The sequence below is a fragment of the Phacochoerus africanus genome, chromosome 2 (assembly GCF_016906955.1).
Source record: "Phacochoerus africanus isolate WHEZ1 chromosome 2, ROS_Pafr_v1, whole genome shotgun sequence".
NCBI lineage: Eukaryota > Metazoa > Chordata > Mammalia > Artiodactyla > Suidae > Phacochoerus > Phacochoerus africanus.
This window is the reverse complement of record NC_062545.1, coordinates 123,485,942-123,508,064: the sequence shown is the minus strand read 5'-3', so window position 1 is coordinate 123,508,064 and position 22,123 is coordinate 123,485,942. Positions and strand designations below refer to the sequence as shown.

The 22,123-nt window shown below is 41.6% G+C and overlaps 1 protein-coding gene across 1 annotated transcript in view; it reads left to right on the top strand.

Annotated features, from left to right (window-relative positions):
- SLC27A2 (solute carrier family 27 member 2) overlaps positions 1-21,679 on the top strand; it is a 48,804-nt gene extending 27,125 nt beyond the window's left edge. The window contains exons 5-10 of the mRNA XM_047769444.1: positions 7,997-8,191; positions 12,235-12,325; positions 13,444-13,642; positions 15,352-15,449; positions 19,732-19,862; positions 21,326-21,679. Of these exons, the coding sequence (XP_047625400.1) occupies positions 7,997-8,191; positions 12,235-12,325; positions 13,444-13,642; positions 15,352-15,449; positions 19,732-19,862; positions 21,326-21,502 (891 nt within the window). The 3' untranslated portion in view covers positions 21,503-21,679. The remainder of the gene's footprint in view (positions 1-7,996; positions 8,192-12,234; positions 12,326-13,443; positions 13,643-15,351; positions 15,450-19,731; positions 19,863-21,325) is intronic.
- Positions 21,680-22,123: the final 444 nt, after the last annotated feature.

The window sequence follows — 22,123 nt, the reverse complement described above, 5'->3', positions numbered from 1 at the left end:
CTCTGCAGCACCTCCCTTTTGATAGAAAACAGAATGGAGAATGAATAATTTGAGCTAGGAGCACCAGGAGAGAGGTAGACCAGGGGAAGGACAGAGCAAAAGGGAAGATTTTCAAGAGAAGATGAGTTTTGAAGGGTGCAAAGAAGTTCTCCAGCCATACAGAAAAAAGAAAGGCTAATGGTTAACTGGAACAGCATGTGCAGAACAGTGGAATGAAGGGCCTGGCATATTGGGAACTGCAAGCAATGTGCCAGCAGGAGAGACTAATTGGCTGGGCCAGGTAGCAAGAGTTTTTCTGTGCTGAGATTCGAGTGTGAATGTGATAAAACACCATTAAAGTGCCTGAGAGTGATGTGGGAGGTGGTTTTTTAAGACAGTCCCTTTGGCTGCAGTGGGACAATACACTGGAGGCAGAAAGTCCTCTTCTGTAAAGCCGAAAGGCTGAATTTCACCCTTTCACTCCTGTCAGTGGGTGCTTTCTTTTCTCCTCAGGGAGCCATGCAGAAGTACAGCGTATTTGCTGTTGAGAACACAGGAAACTATATGTAATCACTTGTGATAGAACATGATAGAAGATAATATGAGGAAAATAATGTGTATATATATATGTGTGCGTGTGTATACACGCACACATATATATATATGGGTCACTTTGCTGTACAGCAGAAATTGACAGAACATTGTAAATCAACTATAATAAAAAATTTAAAAAAAGAAAAACAGGAGTTCCCGTGTGGCACAGTGGTTAACGAATCCGACTAGGAACCATGAGGTTGCTGGTTCGGTCCCTGCCCTTCCTCAGTGGGTTAACGATCCGGCATTGCCGTGAGCTGTGGTGTAGGTTGCAGACGCAGCTCAGATCCCGCGTTGCTGTGGCTCTGGCGTAGGCTGGTGGCTACAGCTCCGATTCGACCCCTAGCCTGGGAACCTCCACGTGCCGCGGGAGCGGCCCAAGAAATAGCAAAAAAAAAGACAAGACAAAAAAAAGAAAACAGAGTTCCTGTTATGGCTCAGTGGTTTACAAACCTGACTAGTATGCATGGGGATGCAGGTCTAATCCCTGGCCTCATTCAGTGGGTTAAGTTTCTGGCATAGCTGTGAGCTGTGGTGTAGGTCAAAGACATGGCTCGATTCCTGTGTTGCTATGGCTGTGGTGTAGGCCAGCAGTTGCAGTTCCAATTCGACCCCTAGCTTGGAAACTTCCATATGCTGCAGATGTGGCCCCCCCAAAAAAAAAAAAAAAGGACTTCAGGAATTTTTCTAAGATGGTGAATAGCTTCTGCCTTTTTATCTCTTGGAAGTCTGCCAGAAACATAAGATCTAGCATCTTTGAAACTAAGAGACTAGGCAACCAGGAACTACATAGTTGAAAAATGAAGGTCACTGGCATAGCAGGGCTGAGAGGGGTGAAACTTGAGAGGCAGTTACCAACAAGAAGGAAGCTGATTGACTTCCTGAAGCCTGAGAATTTGGAGGGACCAGATACAACGTGAGATGAGGTACCAGGCTTGAAAACAGGAGGATTTTTCCAGGTCTCTGCATGAAACAGCTACTCCTGTCTCTCACTCCTATAGGAGACATGGGGTTTATTCTCTGGAGAAAAACTAGAGAAGCTTTGAACTTAAGGACCTCAAGGAGGGCAGGGGTGAGGCACTGAGACCAGAGGTTGAGTAACTATCTACTTACTGGCCAGGGAGATCCCAGCTCCCTTCCCCTGCACAGCTTCCAGAACTCCAGCGGGCAGTTTATGCTTGCTAGCAAGAGACTCAGGAGGGTTATTCTTAGAAAGAACTAAATTTTCCCAGAAAAGAAACTGGACATTGGCCCACTGCCCATCACCAGGTGGTGCAGCTCACCTGGCAGCAACCCCTCCCCACTACACAGAGCTTGTCAAACATCTTTTTGTTGCCTTACTCCTACAGATGAACAGACACCGAAAGAAAGCCTCTAACAGGGAAGATCATTTTGTTTGGTTGTGCCAACAACATGTGGAAGTTCCCAGGGCCAGGGATTGAACCTGCACCACTGCAGTAAACCAAAGCCACAGCAGTGACAATGCCAGACCCTTAAACTGCTGAGCCACCAGAGAACTCCAGAAAGGTCATTTTCAAAAAAGAAAAAGCAGCATCAAAGAACAGGAGAGGAGTTCCCGTCGTGGTGCAGTGGTTAACAAATCCGACTAGGAACCATGAGGTTTCGGGTTCGGTCCCTGCCCTTGCTCAGTGGGTTAACGATCCGGCATTGCCGTGAGCTGTGGTGTAGGTCACAGACGCGGCTCGGATCCTGCGTTGCTGTGGCTCTGGTGTAGGCTGGCAGCTACAGCTCCGATTCGACCCCTAGCCTGGGAACCTCCATATGCTGCTGGAGCAGCCCAAGAAATAGCAAAAAGAAGACCAAAAAAAAAAAAAAAGGAACAGGAGAATAGCTCCAGAAAACAGTAATTAATATTCTCAGAGATATTAGAGAAGATTTTATATGCATGGAACAAAAATAGTATGCTACAAAAAAAAAGAATAAGTCCTCCTGAAAAATAAAAATATGATTTAAAAGTTACTTAACCCATAGAAAGATTAGAAGATAAAGTTGAGAAAACTTACAGAAAATTGGAGAAAAGATAAAGTAATGGACACAAGGGGAGGCAAAGTAGGAAAATTAGACAATTAATCTAAAAGAGCCAGTATCTGATTTAAAAGGAAATTGGAGGGGAAAATAGAAAAAAATGGAGAGGAGGAAAGCATTAAAGAAATAATACAGGAAAACTTCCCAGGACTGAAGGGCAGATTGAAAAGGCCAATTGCGTACCCAATAAAATCAGTGGAATTTTTTTTAATTTTCACTATGCTCTGATGATATTTTAAGACTACCGGAGTTCCCATTGTGGTACAGTGGAAGTGAATCCGACTAGGAACCATGAGGTTGTGGGTTCTTTCCCTGGCCTCACTCAGTGGGTTAAGGATCCAGCGTAGCTATGAGTTGTGGTGTAGGTCACAGACGCAGCTCAGATCTGGCAATGCTGTGGCTGTGGCATGGGCCGGCAGCTGTAGCTCTGATTAGACCCCTAGACTGGGAACCTCCATATGCCATGGGTGCGGCCCTAAAAAGCAAAAAAAAAAAAAAACAAACAAACAAACAAAAAAAAAAAAACTACCAAACAGAGAGAAAAAATTTTATAAGAATAACATTTGAGGCATTCCTCCTATAGCTCAGTGGGTTAAGAATCTGACTGCAACAGCTCAGTTTGCTGCAGAGGTGCAGATCCGATACCCGACCTAATGCAGTGGGTTAAAAATCCAGCACTATGCAGCTGCAGCATAGGTTATAACTGCAGCTCAGATTCGATCCCCAGCCTGGGAACTTCTGTATGCTGCAGTTGTGGCCATAAAAAAGAAAAAGGAAGACACAGGGAGTAGTGCCTTCAAAATGCTAAGTAATATTGCCCATCTAGAATTTTATATCCAACCAAATTACGAAACTGTAAAATAAGAATGTTTTCAGACATTCAGTCTTAGACAAAACTTAGTTCCCATATACTCTCCTTTAGGAAGTTCCTAGAGGAAGTATTCCATCTAAATAGGAGAGAAAAAAAAGAGGAAGACAAAGAATGAAGGAAAAAAAGATAAAGGGTATTCCCAGGCCTAGAAAACAACTAGTCCAGATTAGAGCAGATATAAAAGGAAGAAAAATGGTAAAAAGGAAATTAAGTCATCTGGTAGATTTCACCATGGGGAATATTGTATTTAGAGCTTTGGGGGAGTAAGGAAAGGACTTCAAAGAGAAACTAAGACAATGAAGCAAATGGGCAGGGAGACATTTATCTCAGGAAAGACAAAACATTTGTTCAAAAAATGTGTTCCTCATATATTGCTTAGCTCATCGGTGGTGGATTAGGAGCAAAGTAATGTGAGCACTGAACATTGATTTACCCAAAAATTGTGATTTTGGAAAAATGGGACGGAGTTTACTCCTTATCCAGCTCAGTAGGAAATCAATAAATAATGCCTAAAATGATTATCAAAAAATAAAAAAATAAGTATTTAATTTAGAAATATGGAGATAAGAAATAGCTACTAGGATTAAAAATTATCTGCCTCTGGGTGGTAGGCTGGATGCAAAAGATGAGGACAGATGAGGAGTAACAGCATTCTGCATTTCAAAGCTTTCATTTCAATCTGATTCTTAAAATGTACATGTCACTTTTTTTTTTAATTGGGGAAAAGGGTGTTTTATGAAGTCATGTGGATTTGGGCTTAAATTTGAGGGCAACTATGTTGCTCTCTGTGTGATCTTGGGAAAATTATTTTAAGCTTCTCAAGGCTCTATTTCCCAGTGGTAATGTGAGGCAAACACTTGATTCCCTCTCCCATCCTTACAACCTTAAGTAAAATAGTGCAGGGCAATTGCCTGACACATAGTAGAGCCCTCAATCAAAGCTTTTGCCTCCTCTGACTACCTGGTGCCCTCATGGGACACCCTGACTTCTTACCCTTCTTCAGTTGTTCAATCTCGGTGCGGATTAAAGTCCTCTAGGTGTGTTTGCCTATTGTGCCTCACCTCTAATTGTGGAACAGAATGTTCTATCTTTGTTAAAGAAAAAATGAGCAGGTGACCCTTGACCTAAAATAACAGCACGTTTGAAGGGTAGCTTTGGTGTTGAAGAAATCCCATTTCTCCTTTTGGAGAAATACCCGGAGTCCAGGATCTCCATGTCTGTGTCCACAAACACTTCCAGCCTAGAGCTTTAATCTCTTCTTCTGGTGTAGTAAGATCCCTCAGTTTATGGTGAAAACTGAGCCAAAGTTATTATGACTATGAGCCCAGCTACCTGCCACCCATAGGTAATAGCTGCACCTGTAAGGCTGACCCACTTCCCACTTATCCAGGGCACTGCAGCTTCTTGCACCCAAGTCCTGCCCTGATACTAATGTCCCGGCCATTAACTGCTCAACAGGGAAGTTGAGGGTTTCCTGGTGCAGCTTATTTCTTCTTTTATTACCAGAATGGCCCTGTGTGTAAAACACTCGTCCAGGCACTGTGGCTGAATATAGACCTATTTGGCCTAAAAGAAGCTCACAGTCTAATGGGAAAGATGGATGTTTACCACCCATTAGACAAGGAAATGAACTAAGAGGGTGATTGTGGGCTGCATATGGAAGAAGTGAGGTTTTAGGTTTACACACTGGAATACTACTTTGGAGCTTCTCATGCAGGTCTGGGACCAGGTCAGCCCCAAGTCAGGTGATTCTTTTTAAAAGAAAGTATTTCACACATATTTGTGATGTTTTATTCTCAGAGTGGCAGTGAGGAGGCAAGGGTGGTCTCTGGAAAGGGATGATCCTTGTTGAGGAGAGAAGTGCCTTATGGACAGGGTGACTCTATAAACCATTATCCAAACAGGAACATTTGAGAGTGAAAGGAGTGTAGTTAAAAAGCACATCGGGACAATAGGCATAAATCTAGCAAGCCAGATCCACGGTCTCCAGACTTATACATTCTTGGGAATTATAAAACGGAATTGATTCAGTGACTTTGAGATGGGCGAAACTGGTGAAGAGAGTAGATTGCCACTTAGTCAGAATGAATAGGTTTATTCAGGTTCAGAAGTCTTCAAAGATAAGTCTCCTCAACACCCTGGTTAAGAACCTCTGGCAGTGCAACTAGAGACGCATACTAAGTGAAGTAAGTCAGAAAGTGAAAGACAAATACCATATAATATCACTTATATCTGGAATCTAAAACATATAGCAAATGAACCCATCTACAAAAAAGAAACAAACTCATGGACTTGGAGAACAGACTTGTGGTTGCCAAGAGGGAGAGGGAAGGAGTGGGATAGACAGGTAGTTTCGGGTTAGTAGGTACAAACTATTCCATTTAGAATAAAGCGTTGAATCCTACTGTACAGCACAGGGAACTATATACCATTTCTTGTGATAGAACATGATGGAAGGTAGTATGAGAAAAAGAATCACACACACACATATATATGGGTCACTTTGCTGCACAGAAGAAATTGAACAACACTGTTCATCAGCTACACTTTAATAAAAAAAATAATTTAGAGTTCCCATTGTGGCGCAGTGGTTAACGAATCCGACTAGGAACCATGACGTTGCGGGTTCGATCCCTGGCCTTGCTCAGTGGGTTAAAGGATCCGGCATTGCCATGAGCTGTGGTGTAGGTTGCAGACGCCGCTCGGATCCTGCGTTGCTGTGGCTCTGGCGTAGGCCGGTGGCTACAGCTCTGATTGGACCCCTAGTCTGGGAACCTCCATATGCCGTGGGAGTGGCCCTAGAAAAAGCAAAAAATAATAATAATAATAATAATTTTTTATAAAGAACCACTAGCACAAAGCCCATAGTCTCTCTCTCTACACATTACCTCCTCAAAAAGACTGCACAAGGGGCCCAGTTTTTACCAGTAACAGGTGTTAGACTCCTAAAAGAGCGTCACCACCTAAATTTTGACCATGGAACTACTGAAAAGTGGAAGGCATCTACGCTGCTCCTCCCCTGGCCCCTTGGCTCCTCTCACATGGAAACCAGTTAATCATTTGGTTGGTTTTTAAGTGCTGTATCAAAAGTCCTCCCCTTGATAGAGAACTGTCAGCCTCTATCTTCAGTTTTTTTCTAGAAAGCATCTCTTATTCCAAAATCACTTCACAGTGATTTCACAGAGTAGGATATAATGTAGAAAAATGCTCTTTAGAGCACTTGTTCTTTTAATCAAGTTGCTGTTCAGAGAAATTCCTATTTCATAGGCAAGGAGAATCCTAGTTACCTGGCACTTCTACCTCATTCCGTCCTGTTTTCTGTTAGAGCAAAGGTCATCCAGTTACCAGTTTTGCAAGTTAACATTAAACTTATTTACCTGTCCTTCTAGGCTGTGATCTTCTGCCTGGCATCACATTAGCTGCCTTATTAATATAAATTATCTGGGATAGAATATGATAGGGGATGATATAAGAAAAAGAATGTATGTGTGTGTGTGCGTGTATATATGTATACGCACACACATTCTGTGTGTATATATATATATATATACACACACACACATATATATGTATGACTGGGTCACTGCAGTGCAACAGAAATTGGCACAACATTGTAAATCAACTAGACTTTAATAATAACATATATATAATTATCATTAAAATTACCCTAGGTTTGGACATAGTTGTAGGGCCTCATATATATGGTTGAATGGAAAGCAACCCAGTCCTCACCCACTCCTCTTGCTAATACAGGCTGTGCTTTCAGTTCTTATACTCAGAACAGCTTTTCCTTTGTGATATTTATTTATAGCAAAGCCTATTCCTCCCAGGCCACCTGAGGCAACTGGGAGCCAGCTTCCGCTGTCTCTCCTCCTTCCCATCCCATCAGGACCGTTTCATTGTATTGGTTCAGTTCTACCTGCTCTTGTGACCTCTGGGTCTATCTGTTAAATGAGCATGAGATCAGCAGTCTTTTCTCCAGTCCTGCCAGGCCCTCCCATGAATTCTCTGTAATGATCTACAAAAGATAATTCTCTCTCTCTCCTTCGCTCTCTCTCTCTCTCTCTGGACTGCATTCCTATTTTCTTCTTCCTTATCAAGTGGAGATCATTGCTTCAGATTGTGTCGGTCTCTGACAGACCTTCCCCATGGGGCGCTTCCTTTCTGGCCTTTCCCTGAGGTTGACCAGCCTCATCAAGAAAACCATCAACCCATAATTTAAACTTCAGATTGGGTATGGATGAAATGTTGGCATCACTTAATTCTGTCAAATTGTCTCACCCTGACTCTTAAAAATCAAAATGGAAAAGTCCAAGACTTGCAGCTTCCAAATCAGAATTCCCACCATCAGCCCATACTGTGAGAGGGAGGGGGACTAACATGTGGGGGTGACATGAGGTGAATTCATAACCAACATAAACACGGAGAAACATAAAGGCCACTATGAATATGGAAGTACAGGCTCCAAAGGTATTTTAATTTGGTCTCTTCTTCTTCCTGCTGCAGAAACCAAATGATCGTGACCATAAAGTGAGAATGGCCGTGGGAAATGGCTTGCGAGCAGATGTGTGGAGAGAATTCATCAAGAGATTTGGGGACATGCTCATATATGAATTCTATGCTTCCACTGAAGGCAATATCGGATTTATGAATTACACGAGAAAAACTGGTGCTGTTGGAAGAGTTAACTACCTACAGAAAGTAAGTATACTGAAAAACGAGGGCATCTCTAGCCAGCTTTCAGCTTTAGAGATTTCTAAAAACCTCTATGAAGATGATATTATCAGAATTCCATCCAGCCTCAGAGCCATGGCCCAGCCACATCACCAAGAGATGTTTTGCTCATTGTCTGTGACCATGACCTAAAAATGATGAGATCCTCTGATTTTAAAATCTTTATTTCTGTTGATAAGAGCCCATTATGCCTTTGTCACCTGCAACTTGTGTAAGTCTTCTAATGCCGTTTATGCTTGTATATGATAAAACACCTGAAGTTTATTAGTTCTGGACGTTTACCACACACTGTGAAATGCGGTATTTCCCTGTGTGTTGCCATCATCTGGGGTGTGTGTTGCTATCATCTGGGAAAATTTTTTTATGTATAAGGTGCAGGGACCCACCCCCTGAGCTTTAGATTCAGTTCTGAGTGGGGGCCCACACATCAGTGTTTTTTCCAAAGCTATACAGTTAAAGAACCACTCCTTTGAAATTATACACCAAAGTGTGTTTGACATAAGAACCAATGTTTTGGTTATGTGTAACTTGGTGAACTTCCTTTGGTATAAATAGTAAATATAGTCAACATGATAATGTGGAGCTAGAATGGGTCCTGGTGACACCATGGGTCATCTCCTCCTAAACCCAAGACAATGGTCCTGAGATCTTAAATTGTCTTTCCTCAGCCATCTGAGTTTTATCCCTATACCAAATTGTACTCAAGGAACAGGACTTAGGAAAATGAACAATTATAAATAAGAAAGAATATGTAGCAACTTCAGCTAAATGGAATATCTCTCTTCTTGTGTATTTTGATTAAGCAATGCCTTACTGTATAAAAATAAAATTGTAATCTTGGTGGGGTGGGGGGAGAACCACTCCTTTGAGAGAACCAGATGCATCCCAGTTCTAGGACCTAGTAAACATTTTGTGTTCACCTACTAACTACACCAGAAAGATACTTCTTATGTGAAACAGCTCAAACAGCAGTCTCTTTTCTCTCTCAGTCATTTTATTGCATCATCTCCAGAAAAGATACTTCTTATGTGAAACAGCTCAAACAGCAGTCTCTTTTCTCTCTCAGTCATTTTATTGCATCATCTCCAGAAAATCTCTTTGCCTTTTACTGTGCTCGAGCAGTCAGTCTTCCAGATGACCACATAGTCTGCACAATTCCAGAAACAGTCAAAAAATGCTGAACCTTCTCTGGCTTGAGCAGTCCTTACTGTTGTTAATGCCTCTGGCACTTATCCCACCTGGGCATGAAACAGCCACAACAGAGCTCCCTGGCAACTTGTGTCCCCAGGGACTGATCAGCAAAGTACAAAGAACAATAGTCCATGTGCATAAAAAATCTGGTCCAGAGATAAAATTTCACCACCAGCACAGACTAGCTGCACAACTTCGGGCATGCACTTGGTGCCCAACTTCAGAATCTATAAAACAGAGATAGAAAGAGAAACTATAGAGCCTTGTGCCTGGCCAAAAGTCAGTGTTAATAAAAGGAAAGAGGGAGTTCCTGTCATGGCGCAGCGGAAACGAATCCACCTAGGAACCATAAGGTTGAAGATTCGATCCCTGGCCTTGCTCAGCGAGTTAAGGATCCCATGTTGCCTTGAGCTGTAGTGTAGGTCACAGACGCAGATCAGATCTGATATTGCTATGGCTGTGGCATAGGTCAGCAGCTGTACCCCTAGCCTGGGAACCTCTGTATGCCGCAGGTGCGGCCCTAAAAAGCAAAAATAAATAAATAAAAATTTTAAGAAATAAAAGAGTTGTTAAAATGATTGCATTAAATAGGATTTAGCCCAATGTCTGTCATATAATAGCCTTGAATAATTATTAACTATAAAGATTATTATCATTCCATTCCTTATATTCTGACCTGGTCTCCAGGCATTCCCAAGTCCAAGGAACCCCTCTGACAATAACAGCCAAATCTACATGACACATGTAGTCCCTCCACTTCCTCTACACCTGTGCCAATATTTTAGTCCCTACCTACTTGTGGCTATTTAAATTGTGTCCATTTTTTTTTTCTTTCTACAGCCATGCCCAGGGCATCTAGAAGTTCCCAGGCTATGGGTTGAGTCATAGCTGAAGCTGCCGGCCTATGCCACAGCCACACGGGATCCAAGCCACATCTACGGGCAACATCAGATCCTTAACCCACTGAGCAAGGCTGGGAATCAAACCCGAATTCCCACAGAGACTGCATCAGGCCTTAACTCACTAAGCCACAATGAGAACTCCATAAATTGTGTCAGTTTTTAATCAGTTCTTCATTCACCCTAGCAACATTTCAAGTGCTCAGTAGCCACGTGTTTAGTAACCCCCACATTGAGTGGCACAGTTATAGGACATTTCCGTCATCCTAGAAAATTCTACTGGGCAGCACTGCTACAACCTGAGCATTGATTTCCTAATCACTGGGACTGCTATTGAGTCAGTCAGGCTTCTCTGTTTAGCTTCAGGCCAACCTGGACTAGAACAAACCTTGGAGATGCAGACTAAATGCAGTTCAAAGCAAAAGAGAGCAGAAAGCTGAGCTGAAGCCTGGTACAAGCTATCTATGTGGTCACTACTGACCCTCAAAAGTATGAATTGCAGGAAAATTTTTATTTCAAACCAGACCTGACGACCTGAGAAGTTGGTGCTGTATATTCCTGGTTCCTTGCTTCTCATCCATTGAGTGCTGTTTTATTGTCAGCTTTTCTACTTTAAACAAAACCATGTTTTTTAACTAAAAAAAAAAAAGAAGAAAATGCTCTTGCATTTGATAGGGAAAGAAGCTTTAGTTACTACCCCAATTTTTTTACATTCTTGCAATTAAAAAAGATCTACATTCGTCGACTTGTTTTTAATGGCCATCGGCTACTATGAAACTGTATGATCAGTTAATTTACCATACAGATTTGAATATAAACTTGAAATGGACATAGTAATTATATTTAAAATTATATATAAATACTTCCATTATTTGTATTTTTCTGTAAAATACAGAAGATAATATACTTATTGCTCTTACTGAATTATATAACTTTAAATTCTTATGCCATTGAATTATAATGATATAAATTCTGGTGGAATTATAATAATTTTATAGCCATGGGCATGAAATAAATTATACTATGGAATTGTAATGTGAAACATCTAACAGTGGTGTATTAAGGATACACAAGAATTTTTTTAATTTTTTAAATTATAGTCGATTTACAATATCCTGTCAATTTCTGCTATACAGCAGAGTGAACCACTTATACATACATATACTTTCTTTTTCTCATATTATCTTCCATCATGTTTTATCACAAGTAATTGGATATAGCTCTCTGTGCTATACAGTAGGACCTCATTGCTTATCCTTTCTAAATGTAACAGTTTGCATCTACTAACCCCAAACTCCCAGTCCATCTCACTCCCTCCCCCTCCTCCTCCCCCACGGCAAACACAAATCTGTTCTCCATGTCTGTGAGTCTGTTAGACACACAAGATTTTTAAAATGCACATGTGATATGTCCACCAAAAATACATGTATGAGAATGTTCGTAAAAGCTTTATTTGTAATAGGCCAAAAACTACAAACGGTCCAAATGTCCATTAACAGAGAGAGATAAACTGTGGTCTATTTGTGCAAGGAAAGTTGCATGGCAATAAAAAGTGAGGCATTGACACAAATACCAGCATGGAGGGATGGATATCACAGGCATTATGTTCAGTGAAAGCAGCAGATACTAAGGCATATATTTATTTACTTTATTTGATGCTTAAAACTACTTGATGGTGATAAAAGTCAGAAGAGTGGCTAAATTGACAGAAAGGGGCAGAGGGAAACTTCTTAAGGCAATGAAAAGTATTTAATATCTTGATCTGGGTGGTAGTTACATAAGTATATGCATACAATAAAATTCATCAAGCTGTATACTTAAGGTATGTGCATTTTATATACTTTACATATGCTATACTGCAATGAGGCAGAAAAATTTGTGGAAGAATATGTGCTAAAAATAGTGTTTTAATTTTGCTAGAAAGTCGTAACTTATGAACTAATTAAATATGATGTGGAGAAAGATGAACCTGTCCGAGATGAAAATGGATACTGCATCAAAGTTCCCAAAGGTACAATAGATATTTTTTTTCCAGTTAACCTGGGCCTTTTCTTACCTTAACCAAGTGACTTTTAAGAACTAACACATCACAGCTAAAATGAACACATGGTAAAACTTATCTGAGTCGGGGAGGGGGTAGGGGAAGAGGTTTATTTCCATATTCTTGGACATAGAGAAATTCCAAAAGGTAATAATTTACCACTATATGTAATGTAAGTATAATTTGAAACCTAGCTTAACAACTTCTTGATTATGAGGTAAGCATTTTGCAAAAAGGGAAATGTAATTATGATTGCAAAACTATAGTTAGCTGTAGGGGACCTTTAAACTCAGACCAGCTATGCATTTGTCTAATTATGTGTGTAAATCATTATTCAGTAACAGATGCATACTAAAAGAATTAAAGGTATACACCCTGACTCCTCCCTAATTCTTCAGAGCAATCCCGCAAATCTATCTAGAGAGGCTGTCTTCCAGGCTAAAGTCCTCAGTTCTGTCCGTCAGATAAAACAGAATTCTCAATTTTTAGGTTGTGTATTTTTTTTTTTTTTTTTGTCAACAGTACAAAACCTTAAAACATATACCACTAGGTTGGTGATACCCATGACCAATGAGACATAATTTTACTCATATGACAACAGTATACATAAAGGATGATGAAAATCTTTTGTTATTTGTATATGAACAGATAGGAGGAGAGGCTTTGTTAATTGGAGAAGTGCCATAATGTGGCTACTGTGTGGCTACTGTGCCAGTGGCCAATAATTTGGTCAAAAACTACCTCTGCAAAAGGCATTCAAGTTCAAGATTGACCAAGTTTACACTCACACTGACACATATAAAGGCATAGAAACTTCTAGCTAGCTATTTTAATGTTCAAGAAAAACTGGTGAAAATGAAAATTTCTTTAGAAAATGAGAGACTGATCTCTAATGAATTTTACCAGTCACTGGATTTTCCACATACTGATCATTATTTTGCTATTCAAAATTCTTTTGCTTTCTTATTTTTAGTTTATTTTTAGCCAATTGCATATGTCCTGTGTTATACAAATTGGGGAGAAGCTATAGTAATAAAATTTGCCTGCTGCTAGCACATAAAATAACAATTTACTTTCTTCTGTCTTAGGTGAAGTTGGACTCCTGGTTTGCAAAATCACAAATCTTACCCCATTTAATGGCTATGCCGGAGGAAAGACTCAGACAGAGAAGAAAAAACTGAGAGATGTCTTTAAGAAAGGAGACATCTATTTCAACAGTGGAGATCTCTTAATGATTGACCACGAAAATTTTATCTACTTCCATGACAGAGTTGGAGATACTTTCCGGTTGGTTTCTCTGAATTACTGGGCCAGAAACAAACACATGCACAATTTGGTTAACTCCTAAATTAGAATCTCATTCCACATTGGTTATGTGTTTGATTTCCTTCTGCCTCTCTGGCATGTCAGTCCAACGCCCTATATTCCCAGAAAATGAGCAAAATACATGAGGCAATGCACAGTTAACTTGGTTGAGCAACACCAGATGAGAATAGGAGAGAAAGCCTGTGTCTGATTTTGGGCACTTCAATAACTTAGCCTGTCCAATTCCTCTCATTTATCCTCAGTTCTTACTCATCACTCAGGTCAGCCAGGGATTTTCACACTGTTTTCAAGAAGGAGGCTTTTCCTCAGATAAAATCAAAGGCAAATTTCTGTGAACTGATCTAGTTGAAGAGGAGGTGAGGGGTTCTGAGCCCCATCTGCTCCTCTACTTTCCACTCTTCATTCCCAACCAGATGGTTTCCCACAGAACCCCCAAGTCAGCACAAATGAGTGTGAAAGTCATCATAACAGTCCATGAAATTAATTCTCAACAACAGCACGGTCCTCCAGCCTCATGGCACTTTTGTTTAACCAGCTTCCTTCCTGTGTAAACTCCCTGAGGCCAGGCTCTGTGTCTGCCTGTTCACACCCTCTCCCCAACACCTAGCACCTTGCCTGATACTCATGATTACTATTTGCACGAATGAATGAGAAAAGCATGGAAGTTTTCTAGCTGGAGCAGGAAGAACATGGATATAAGTGAGAAGAGCTGAGCTCCCAGGCTCGCCTCTACACCTAAGCGGCTGGGTTATCAGGGCAGGTAACCTTCCCCTACCTTGATTCCTTTACCTATGAAATCAGGGTCCTAAGAATCCTCAGGGTTCCTTCCATCTCTAATATTCCATGACTCATTATTTTATGCCACCTTCCTGTGACTAAAAAGATACTTCTGGAGAGCTACAGAATAGTTCAATGTAAGACAAAATTTAACCCTTCATTAAGTAGAAAAATAGCTCCTGGTTGGGCACTAACATTATTCTCCCTACAAATAAAGCATGATATTTTCTTTCTTATTAAAGGCTTTTTGTTGCCTGAAATATAAGTGTGAAATTCTATTTAATAGAAATTTACTAAGTGGGAGTTCCCGTCATGGCTCAGTGGTTAACAAGCCCCGCTAGTATCCATGAGGACCCAGGTTCCATCCCTGGCCTCACTCAGTGGGTTGAGGATCCGGCGTTGCTGTGGCTGTGGTGTAGGCCAGCAGCTACAGCTCTGATTCAACCCCTAGCATGGGAACCTCCATATGCCATGGATGTGGCCCTAAAAGGACAAAAGACAGAAAAAAAAATTTACAAAGTGAATGAAATAGTGACCAAAGTTAGTAAATGAGGAAAGCAAGAGACCTAAATACAGCAAAAAAAAGTCATTGAGATTGTTGCTTTCCAGTGGCTCCCCTAGGCCAAACATATATTTTAAAATTAGAACATCCTTCTGTGTATCACATTGCACATGGCGGGGTCAAAATTGCGCATCTTATTATTTAAGTCTATGCCCTAGTTTTTTATGCCTCAAGCAGGATGCCTCTGCCATGATTAAGTTGGGGAGTTTGGGGGCCAAAGTGAGGAAGATGAGTGTAGCACCCCAAAGAGGTCTGGAGGAAACACCTGCGGTCATTACAGCCTGGGCCACAGACCACCAGTGGCCTCTGCTAACCCCTCCTTTTCTTCCAGGTGGAAAGGGGAAAATGTGGCCACCACTGAAGTCGCTGATGTAGTAGGAATGGTTGACTTTGTCCAAGAAGTGAATGTTTATGGCGTGTCTGTACCAGGTATGCACAAGATACTATAAATCAATGCCAAAACCCGTAGAGTAACTGAACATAATTTTAACCCCAGGGCAAAGCTTGTCATCACTTTCTCCTACCAGCTGGAGATTCAAACTCTTTCCCAGCCACAGGGGAGCAAGGGGCTTTTATGTCTGGTTTAGGTGCTGTTATAAATCAGCCAAGTAAGTATAGCTGAACCTGGCCCTCCTCTTGGTTCAGCTCCCCAGCTGTTCTTTGGCTCTCAAGCAAGCCGAGTCTCTCTGAGATACAAGGTTCATGCTGCATTTGGCAGGCCTCAAGAAAAGATGTGTTGTGCTTGATAGCTTGGAAATGGTACCTTGGTCTCTGAACTGGGAGGCAGAAATAAGAGCAAGTGCAGTTGCTAGGGGGAAAAAAAAGAAGAAAAAAAAACCCAAGAGGAAGCTGACTTTTTTTTTTTCAGACTCTTCTTTTAAAGCAAGTCCCTGACCCCAGCTCACCCCACTGAGTTTCAGAATCATCACACAAAGTGATGTCACCAAGCCTCCATCTGCAGATCTGCTTCTGCCAGCAGAGTGGGGAGTGTGAGGGCTGACTTTGGGTCCTGGCTCCATCACCTGCTGGCTGTTTAACTTCAGGCAAATCACTAAATTAGGGACAATGCCAGCCCTGCAGTTAAGATTGTTGAGAGAAGTAATCCATCTTAAATACCAAATGTGTATATACGTGAGGGTTATCATGAATTTTTTTTTTTTGTCTTTTTCAGGGCTGCACCCACAGCATACGGAAGTTCCCAGGCTAGGGGTCAAATCGGAGCTGTAGCTGCTGGCCTACACCACAGCCACAGCAAACCATATTCAAGCCACATCTGCAACTTATACCACAGCTCACAGCAACACTGTATCCTTAACCCACTGAGCGAGGCCAGGATCGGACCTATGTTCTCATGCATATTTGTTGGGTTTGTTACTGACGAGTCATGACAGGAACTCTTGAAAATAAATCATTTTAATTCTGGATGCCAGAGAGGATGAAAACCTCCAAATCACTGTCCAAATATAAGGTATTAGGGGTATTGTATCCCCTAGCACTCAGTATTTTGGGTTCTCATCTATATTCAAAATGAAAACCCAAAAGTCCTTTTATCCTGAGCTATGATGACTTCATATTATATCATGCTGCCCTTTCATTTTTGAAAGACTATTCGAGGCTTTCTCTTGCCTGTTCCTCTCCAACCCTATGACAATGACATGATAGGAAGTACAGCCACATCTCATGCCAGAGACTCATGCTGAACTTCAGGCTGAATTAACACAAAGGCCCATGTTATATTGTCAGCCAGCATGCCATGCTGGACTCTCACAGACCCCAAATGGAATGTTGGATGCACTTCTAATTGCTGGATTTTTAAAGGGTAGCAAATCAAAAGAATGCATAGGAGAATGTAAGAAAATCCGAGACATGGAATGAAAAGACCTAATCCACTGCTCTACAAAGTGGGGTTCCTGGACCAGCATCATCACCCAAGAGCTTGTTAAAAATTTGTTATTTCTCATATTAAAAATGCCCACTCCAGACCTACTGTATTTCTGGGGTGGGGTCCAGGGAGCTGTGTTTCAACACGCCGTCCAGTGACTCTTAAGAACACTTAAGTCTGGTTTTAGACTGCTGAAAATGTTTTGGAATAAAAGAGAGATGGTGCACAACATTGTGAATGTACTAAATGCCACTGAATTGTTTACTTTAAAATGATGAAGGTGATGAATCATATGTTTTACCACAATTTTTAAAACACTAAATTCTGAGAAGCACGGAGGCCTAGTGGTTCTAAAAATCTAGCCAATCCTCAGACTCATCTGGGAAACAATATAAAGCTCAGACCTCTGGGGTTTGGGACTCAATTTTTGTGTCTTTTTTTAATTCGCAAGTGGGTCTAACAACCAGTAAAGTTTAGAAGCCAGAGAACAAAGAGGAGGCTAATGGGTTTCAGTGATTGGAAGACACTCAGGTAGAGCGTCAGGTAGAACAAGGTGCAGACGTGATCATGTTGCTCTGGCGAGCAGAATGAAAACTGATGGATTGAAATGACCAGGAAGCACAGTTTAATCTGAGAACTCTTCTGTAACCAGAGGGACCAACAACAAAACAGGCCACCTCCTGAGGTAGACAATATTCTACCCACTGGGGCGTGTAAGGAGGCTGGATGTCCACTCGGGATCCTGTGAGAATTCTCACAGCCCTGAAAGATTACACTAAATTCTCCCCTAGCTTTCAGATCCTGTGATTCTCAATCCCACTCTTTCAACCTAGAAATGTGGCAAGTCTAAGAGTAAGGCATTAGTCCACCAGGGTGATTCTCAGTTCCTAAAGGCTGAGCAAGGCTTTCGCAGATCTCAGCTTCAGACCAGGAAGGAACTTCTAGGTTTGGGCCTAGACTACATACAGATGACTTTTTCTGGGTGTCACACCAGAACTACCCAACTACTCTCTAGAACTTTATATTATCAATAGTGCTTTCTTTTTTTTCTTTTTAGGGCCACACCAGTGGCATATGGAAATTTCCAGGCCAGGGATTGAATCAGAGCTACAGCTGCCAACCTACACCACAGCTTGTATGAGGCCAGAGGTTGAACCCACAGCCTCAAGGATGCTAGCTGGGTTCTTGACCCACTGAGCCACAAGGGGAACTCCTCAACAGTATTTTCTACAATGATGAAAATGTTCTATATCTGCACTGTCTAATAAAGTAGCCAAAAGCCACCAGATGGCTAGTGAGCACTTGAAATGTGGCTAGTGCAACTGAGGAATTGAATCTTTCATTTTTGTTTAACTATAATGTTAATAGCTACATGTGACCAATGGCTACTATATTGAATAGTGAAGCCCTGATGGCCCTGATGAAAAGACCTAATCCACTGCTCTACAAAGAAACCCTGGCCAGAACTACTGCAGACAAGAACCTTCCACCTCAAGCTGAACTAGCCCCAACCAACCTCTGGAAGTCAGGCCAGAGGCTTGACCCCCAATATCCCCATTAACCTCTCAACTGGGCAGTGCCTCTGCCAGTGCATGGCACAAGGAGCCACTGATGCTGAAGAGTTCTGTTGCATCCGCCTCTGCTTGAATTCTAAAAAGGGCTGATTGGAAACATTCAAGTTTCCCGAGTCCAGTGCCTTTGAGACAGCTACCAGGGACCTCTAGAGAAAGAGGGTCCAGTGCCCTTCTTCTCTGCTAAGAGGCAAACCAAATGAGGATGCATTTCCTTTGTTATAACTTTCCTTTTGTTTTCTGCCTTCTTTAGAGTTATAGGTAAACACACAATCACCATGGGAGAGATTTCGAAAGCTGGGGCCCAGGTGACCAAGGGCGGCTCCTCCCCCATCTCTGATTACAGTTAAGTAGTTCAGGGAAGTGGACCCGGACTCCCACTGGGTCTACTGGATCAGGTAGAAGATAGATTAATACGTAATTACCACTGTTCTCACAAGAAAACAATGGTAATTGTTCTGAACACCTCTCCACTTAAGGCCCTGCCTGACAGGGAAGAAAACTGTTCAGCCCTCTTTTCTCTGCGGAGAGCACAGCCTCCCCGGAACAGAAAGCATCCAGTGCTCACCCTTGATCTCACCTTCATCCTCCTGTCCTGCAGCTTCTCTGAAATGCAGAGGCAAAGCTATTAGGAAGCAGGATTAAATAAGTAAGTCTCAAAGGTGAAGTTTGTCCCTGGAAGCACAACAGACCTGAAACTGTAACTCAGGCACAAGCTGAGCTCATTTATTCATGACAGTGGAGCAAGGCTTATTCACCAGCGTCGAAAAATTTCCCTTAGCCTCTAGTTCCACCTGTTTGCTACTTGGGTATTTATACCTTGGCTGCTAAGAAGGATGATGGTGACAAGCATAGGATCTGGAGACAGCCTGCCTCAGTTCTTTTCTGGCCCTGCTAGTATTTGCTACGTGAAGTTGAACAAGGCTTTTAGTGTCCTTAAGCCTCAGTTTCTTCATCTATAAAACAGAGATAATATTTGTACCTCCTCATAAGGTTGTTAGGGTTAAATGCGATAGAACATAAAACACACTCAGTAAAGGGCTTGACATATAATATTCAGTCAATGTAAAGCTGTTGCTTTGCTGTTGTTATCATTATATTCACTCTGGAATAACCCCCACATGTATTTGATAAAAATTCCAGCTATTCAAAAGAAGCCCAGGCCATAATCTTGTCTGAGTTCACCGCTCTTTAAACTAGCAAAGCATCATAAGTAAAATAAAGAGCTACAAGTCAATTTTTTCTCACTTATCTTTAGGTCACGAAGGTCGAATTGGCATGGCCTCAATCAAGATGAAGGAAAACCATGAATTTGATGGAAAGAAACTCTTTAAGCATGTGGCCGATTACCTGCCCAATTATGCAAGGCCCCGGTTTCTAAGAATACAGGTGAGACCTCTTGTTATCAAGTTCAGTTATCCTCCTTTTTGGAGACCCCTGCCTCTTAGGAAACAATTCCCCTCTACCATGGCGACCACATTGGCCAAATTTTCACTACCCTTTTCAGGAAGCTCAATAAGGAGCTTTGGCTCAGCGGTAACGAACCCGACTAGGATCCATGAGGATGTGGGTTTGATCCCCAGCCTCATTCAGTGGGTTATAAAGATTCAGCGTTGTGGTGAGCTGTGGGGTAGGTTGCAGACACGGCTCAGATCTCACGTTGCTGTGGCTATGGTGTAGGCCAACAGCTGCAGCTCCGATTTGACCCCTAGTCTAAGAACTTCCATATGGCATGGGTGCAACCCTAAAAAGAAAAAATAATAATAATAAATAAGGAAGCAGAAATATTAGAAAATACAGCTAGCTGAAACCAAATCCTAATCCCTTTCTCCCTAAAATGACAGGCAGTTCATTCAGCAACAGTGTTAGCTAATAACTCGCAAAGTCTGTTTGTTGAGGTGTAACAGACACATCAATCAGAAATGCTCCAACCTTCTTATTTGTTGTTTCCAGTTTTAAAGAATGGAAAAATCCACTGAAGTCCTCTGCCTTTCTCTGGAGTGAAATTTAACTGGGCATCATCAGCCAGTAGTAATTACCAAAGGCTAAGCTATTAGCAATAGGATTTTTTTATTTCTCAAACATTAACCCTTTAGTTAAATTCTCTCACTTTTGGACCTTAGCTGAAGATTTGAGAAGTGTTATATTAGCAGATATTGCTAAGGTTATACGGTTATACCTGCTGCTGTTCTTAAAGCACTGGCATTTGCTTCACAATGAGATGGTTGAAAGACATGAAAATTGAAATATCCTCAAATCATCACCTATTTATTGAAGGAGAAACCAGTCTTCAGTCTAACAGGCTGAAAAGACAGAGTTGTCTGTGTGTAGATGATCCTTAGCCCCACCCCATCGTTAATCAGGATATTCCAGTGATATCTGAAGCTCACCAAGCAACAGACTTCTCTGTATTCCACTGTCAGCTTCACTTCTCCCCAGGTGACCCTAAAGCTTTAAGGGAAGGAAAACTACTTCCACAAAGGGCCCCCTAGTGGAGGTTCTTTTTTTTTTTTTTTGTCTTTTTTGTCTTTTTAGAGCCAGCGGAACCCGCACATATGGAGGTTCCCAGGCTAGGAGTCCAATTGGAGCTGTTGCCGCTGGCCTACGCCAGAGGCACAGAAACACCAGATCGAAGCTGTGTCTGCAAACTACACCACAGCTCACAGCATCACCGGACCCTTAACCCACTGAGCAGGGCCAGGGATCAAACCCTCAACCTCATGGTTCCTAGTCAGATTCATTTCCGCTGCCCCAAGATGGGAACTCCTAGTGGAGGTTCTGAAGATAGGCTGTATTGGTATCACACAGAACTCACTTCCACAGCTCTCAAATGACCATTTGGTGTTTTTCAGGACACCATTGAGATCACTGGAACTTTTAAACACCGAAAAGTGACCCTCGTGGAAGAGGGCTTTAACCCTGCGGTTATCAAAGATGCCTTGTATTTCTTGGATGATAAAGCAGAAACGTATGTGCCTATGACTGAGGATATTTACAATGCCATAAATGATAAAGCTCTGAAACTCTGAATGTTACCAGGAGGATAACAGTGTATTTCCAGAAAGAAACTGAAGGGACCTACCCAGTACAGCCACTTGATATAATCCAACTTTAATTTGATTGACGGTTGTGAGGTGCAATTTTTTTATGCACACCAGGAAGGGGAGACTTTTTTAAATGACACCTGAACCTTTGCAAGTGAAAAGATTTAGAGATAATTATTTTTCAAATTGGCATCTACACTTTGTATTTGCAAACTAAGCTTGTTAGAGGAAGGATGTTATTTTTTTAAATATGTAATAAAATAGATGAACACCAAGAAATGAGATGACACTGTCTTTTTCCTGACTTGATTCTAAATGCAAATCCTGAGGCCGACAGCCTCATTGGTAATTTTCACAGGTGTCCTGCTTACAGTGATAATTGTATGCTAAGTAAAAAATGGCAAGGAGTTGAGAGGTGAGAGGGTAGGAAGTCCAGCTCTAGTGTAAGGCCAACCCTCCCCCTCTAAGAGCATCCTGACCATTGTCTGCAGACCAGACAGCATTAGCCAGCAAGTGATTATGCTGCTGATAGTCTCTGAAGGAGCCTAAGTCTAGAGCGTCAGAGTTTTATACATAAAGGGTGTTCAGTAAATATTTTTTAGCTGT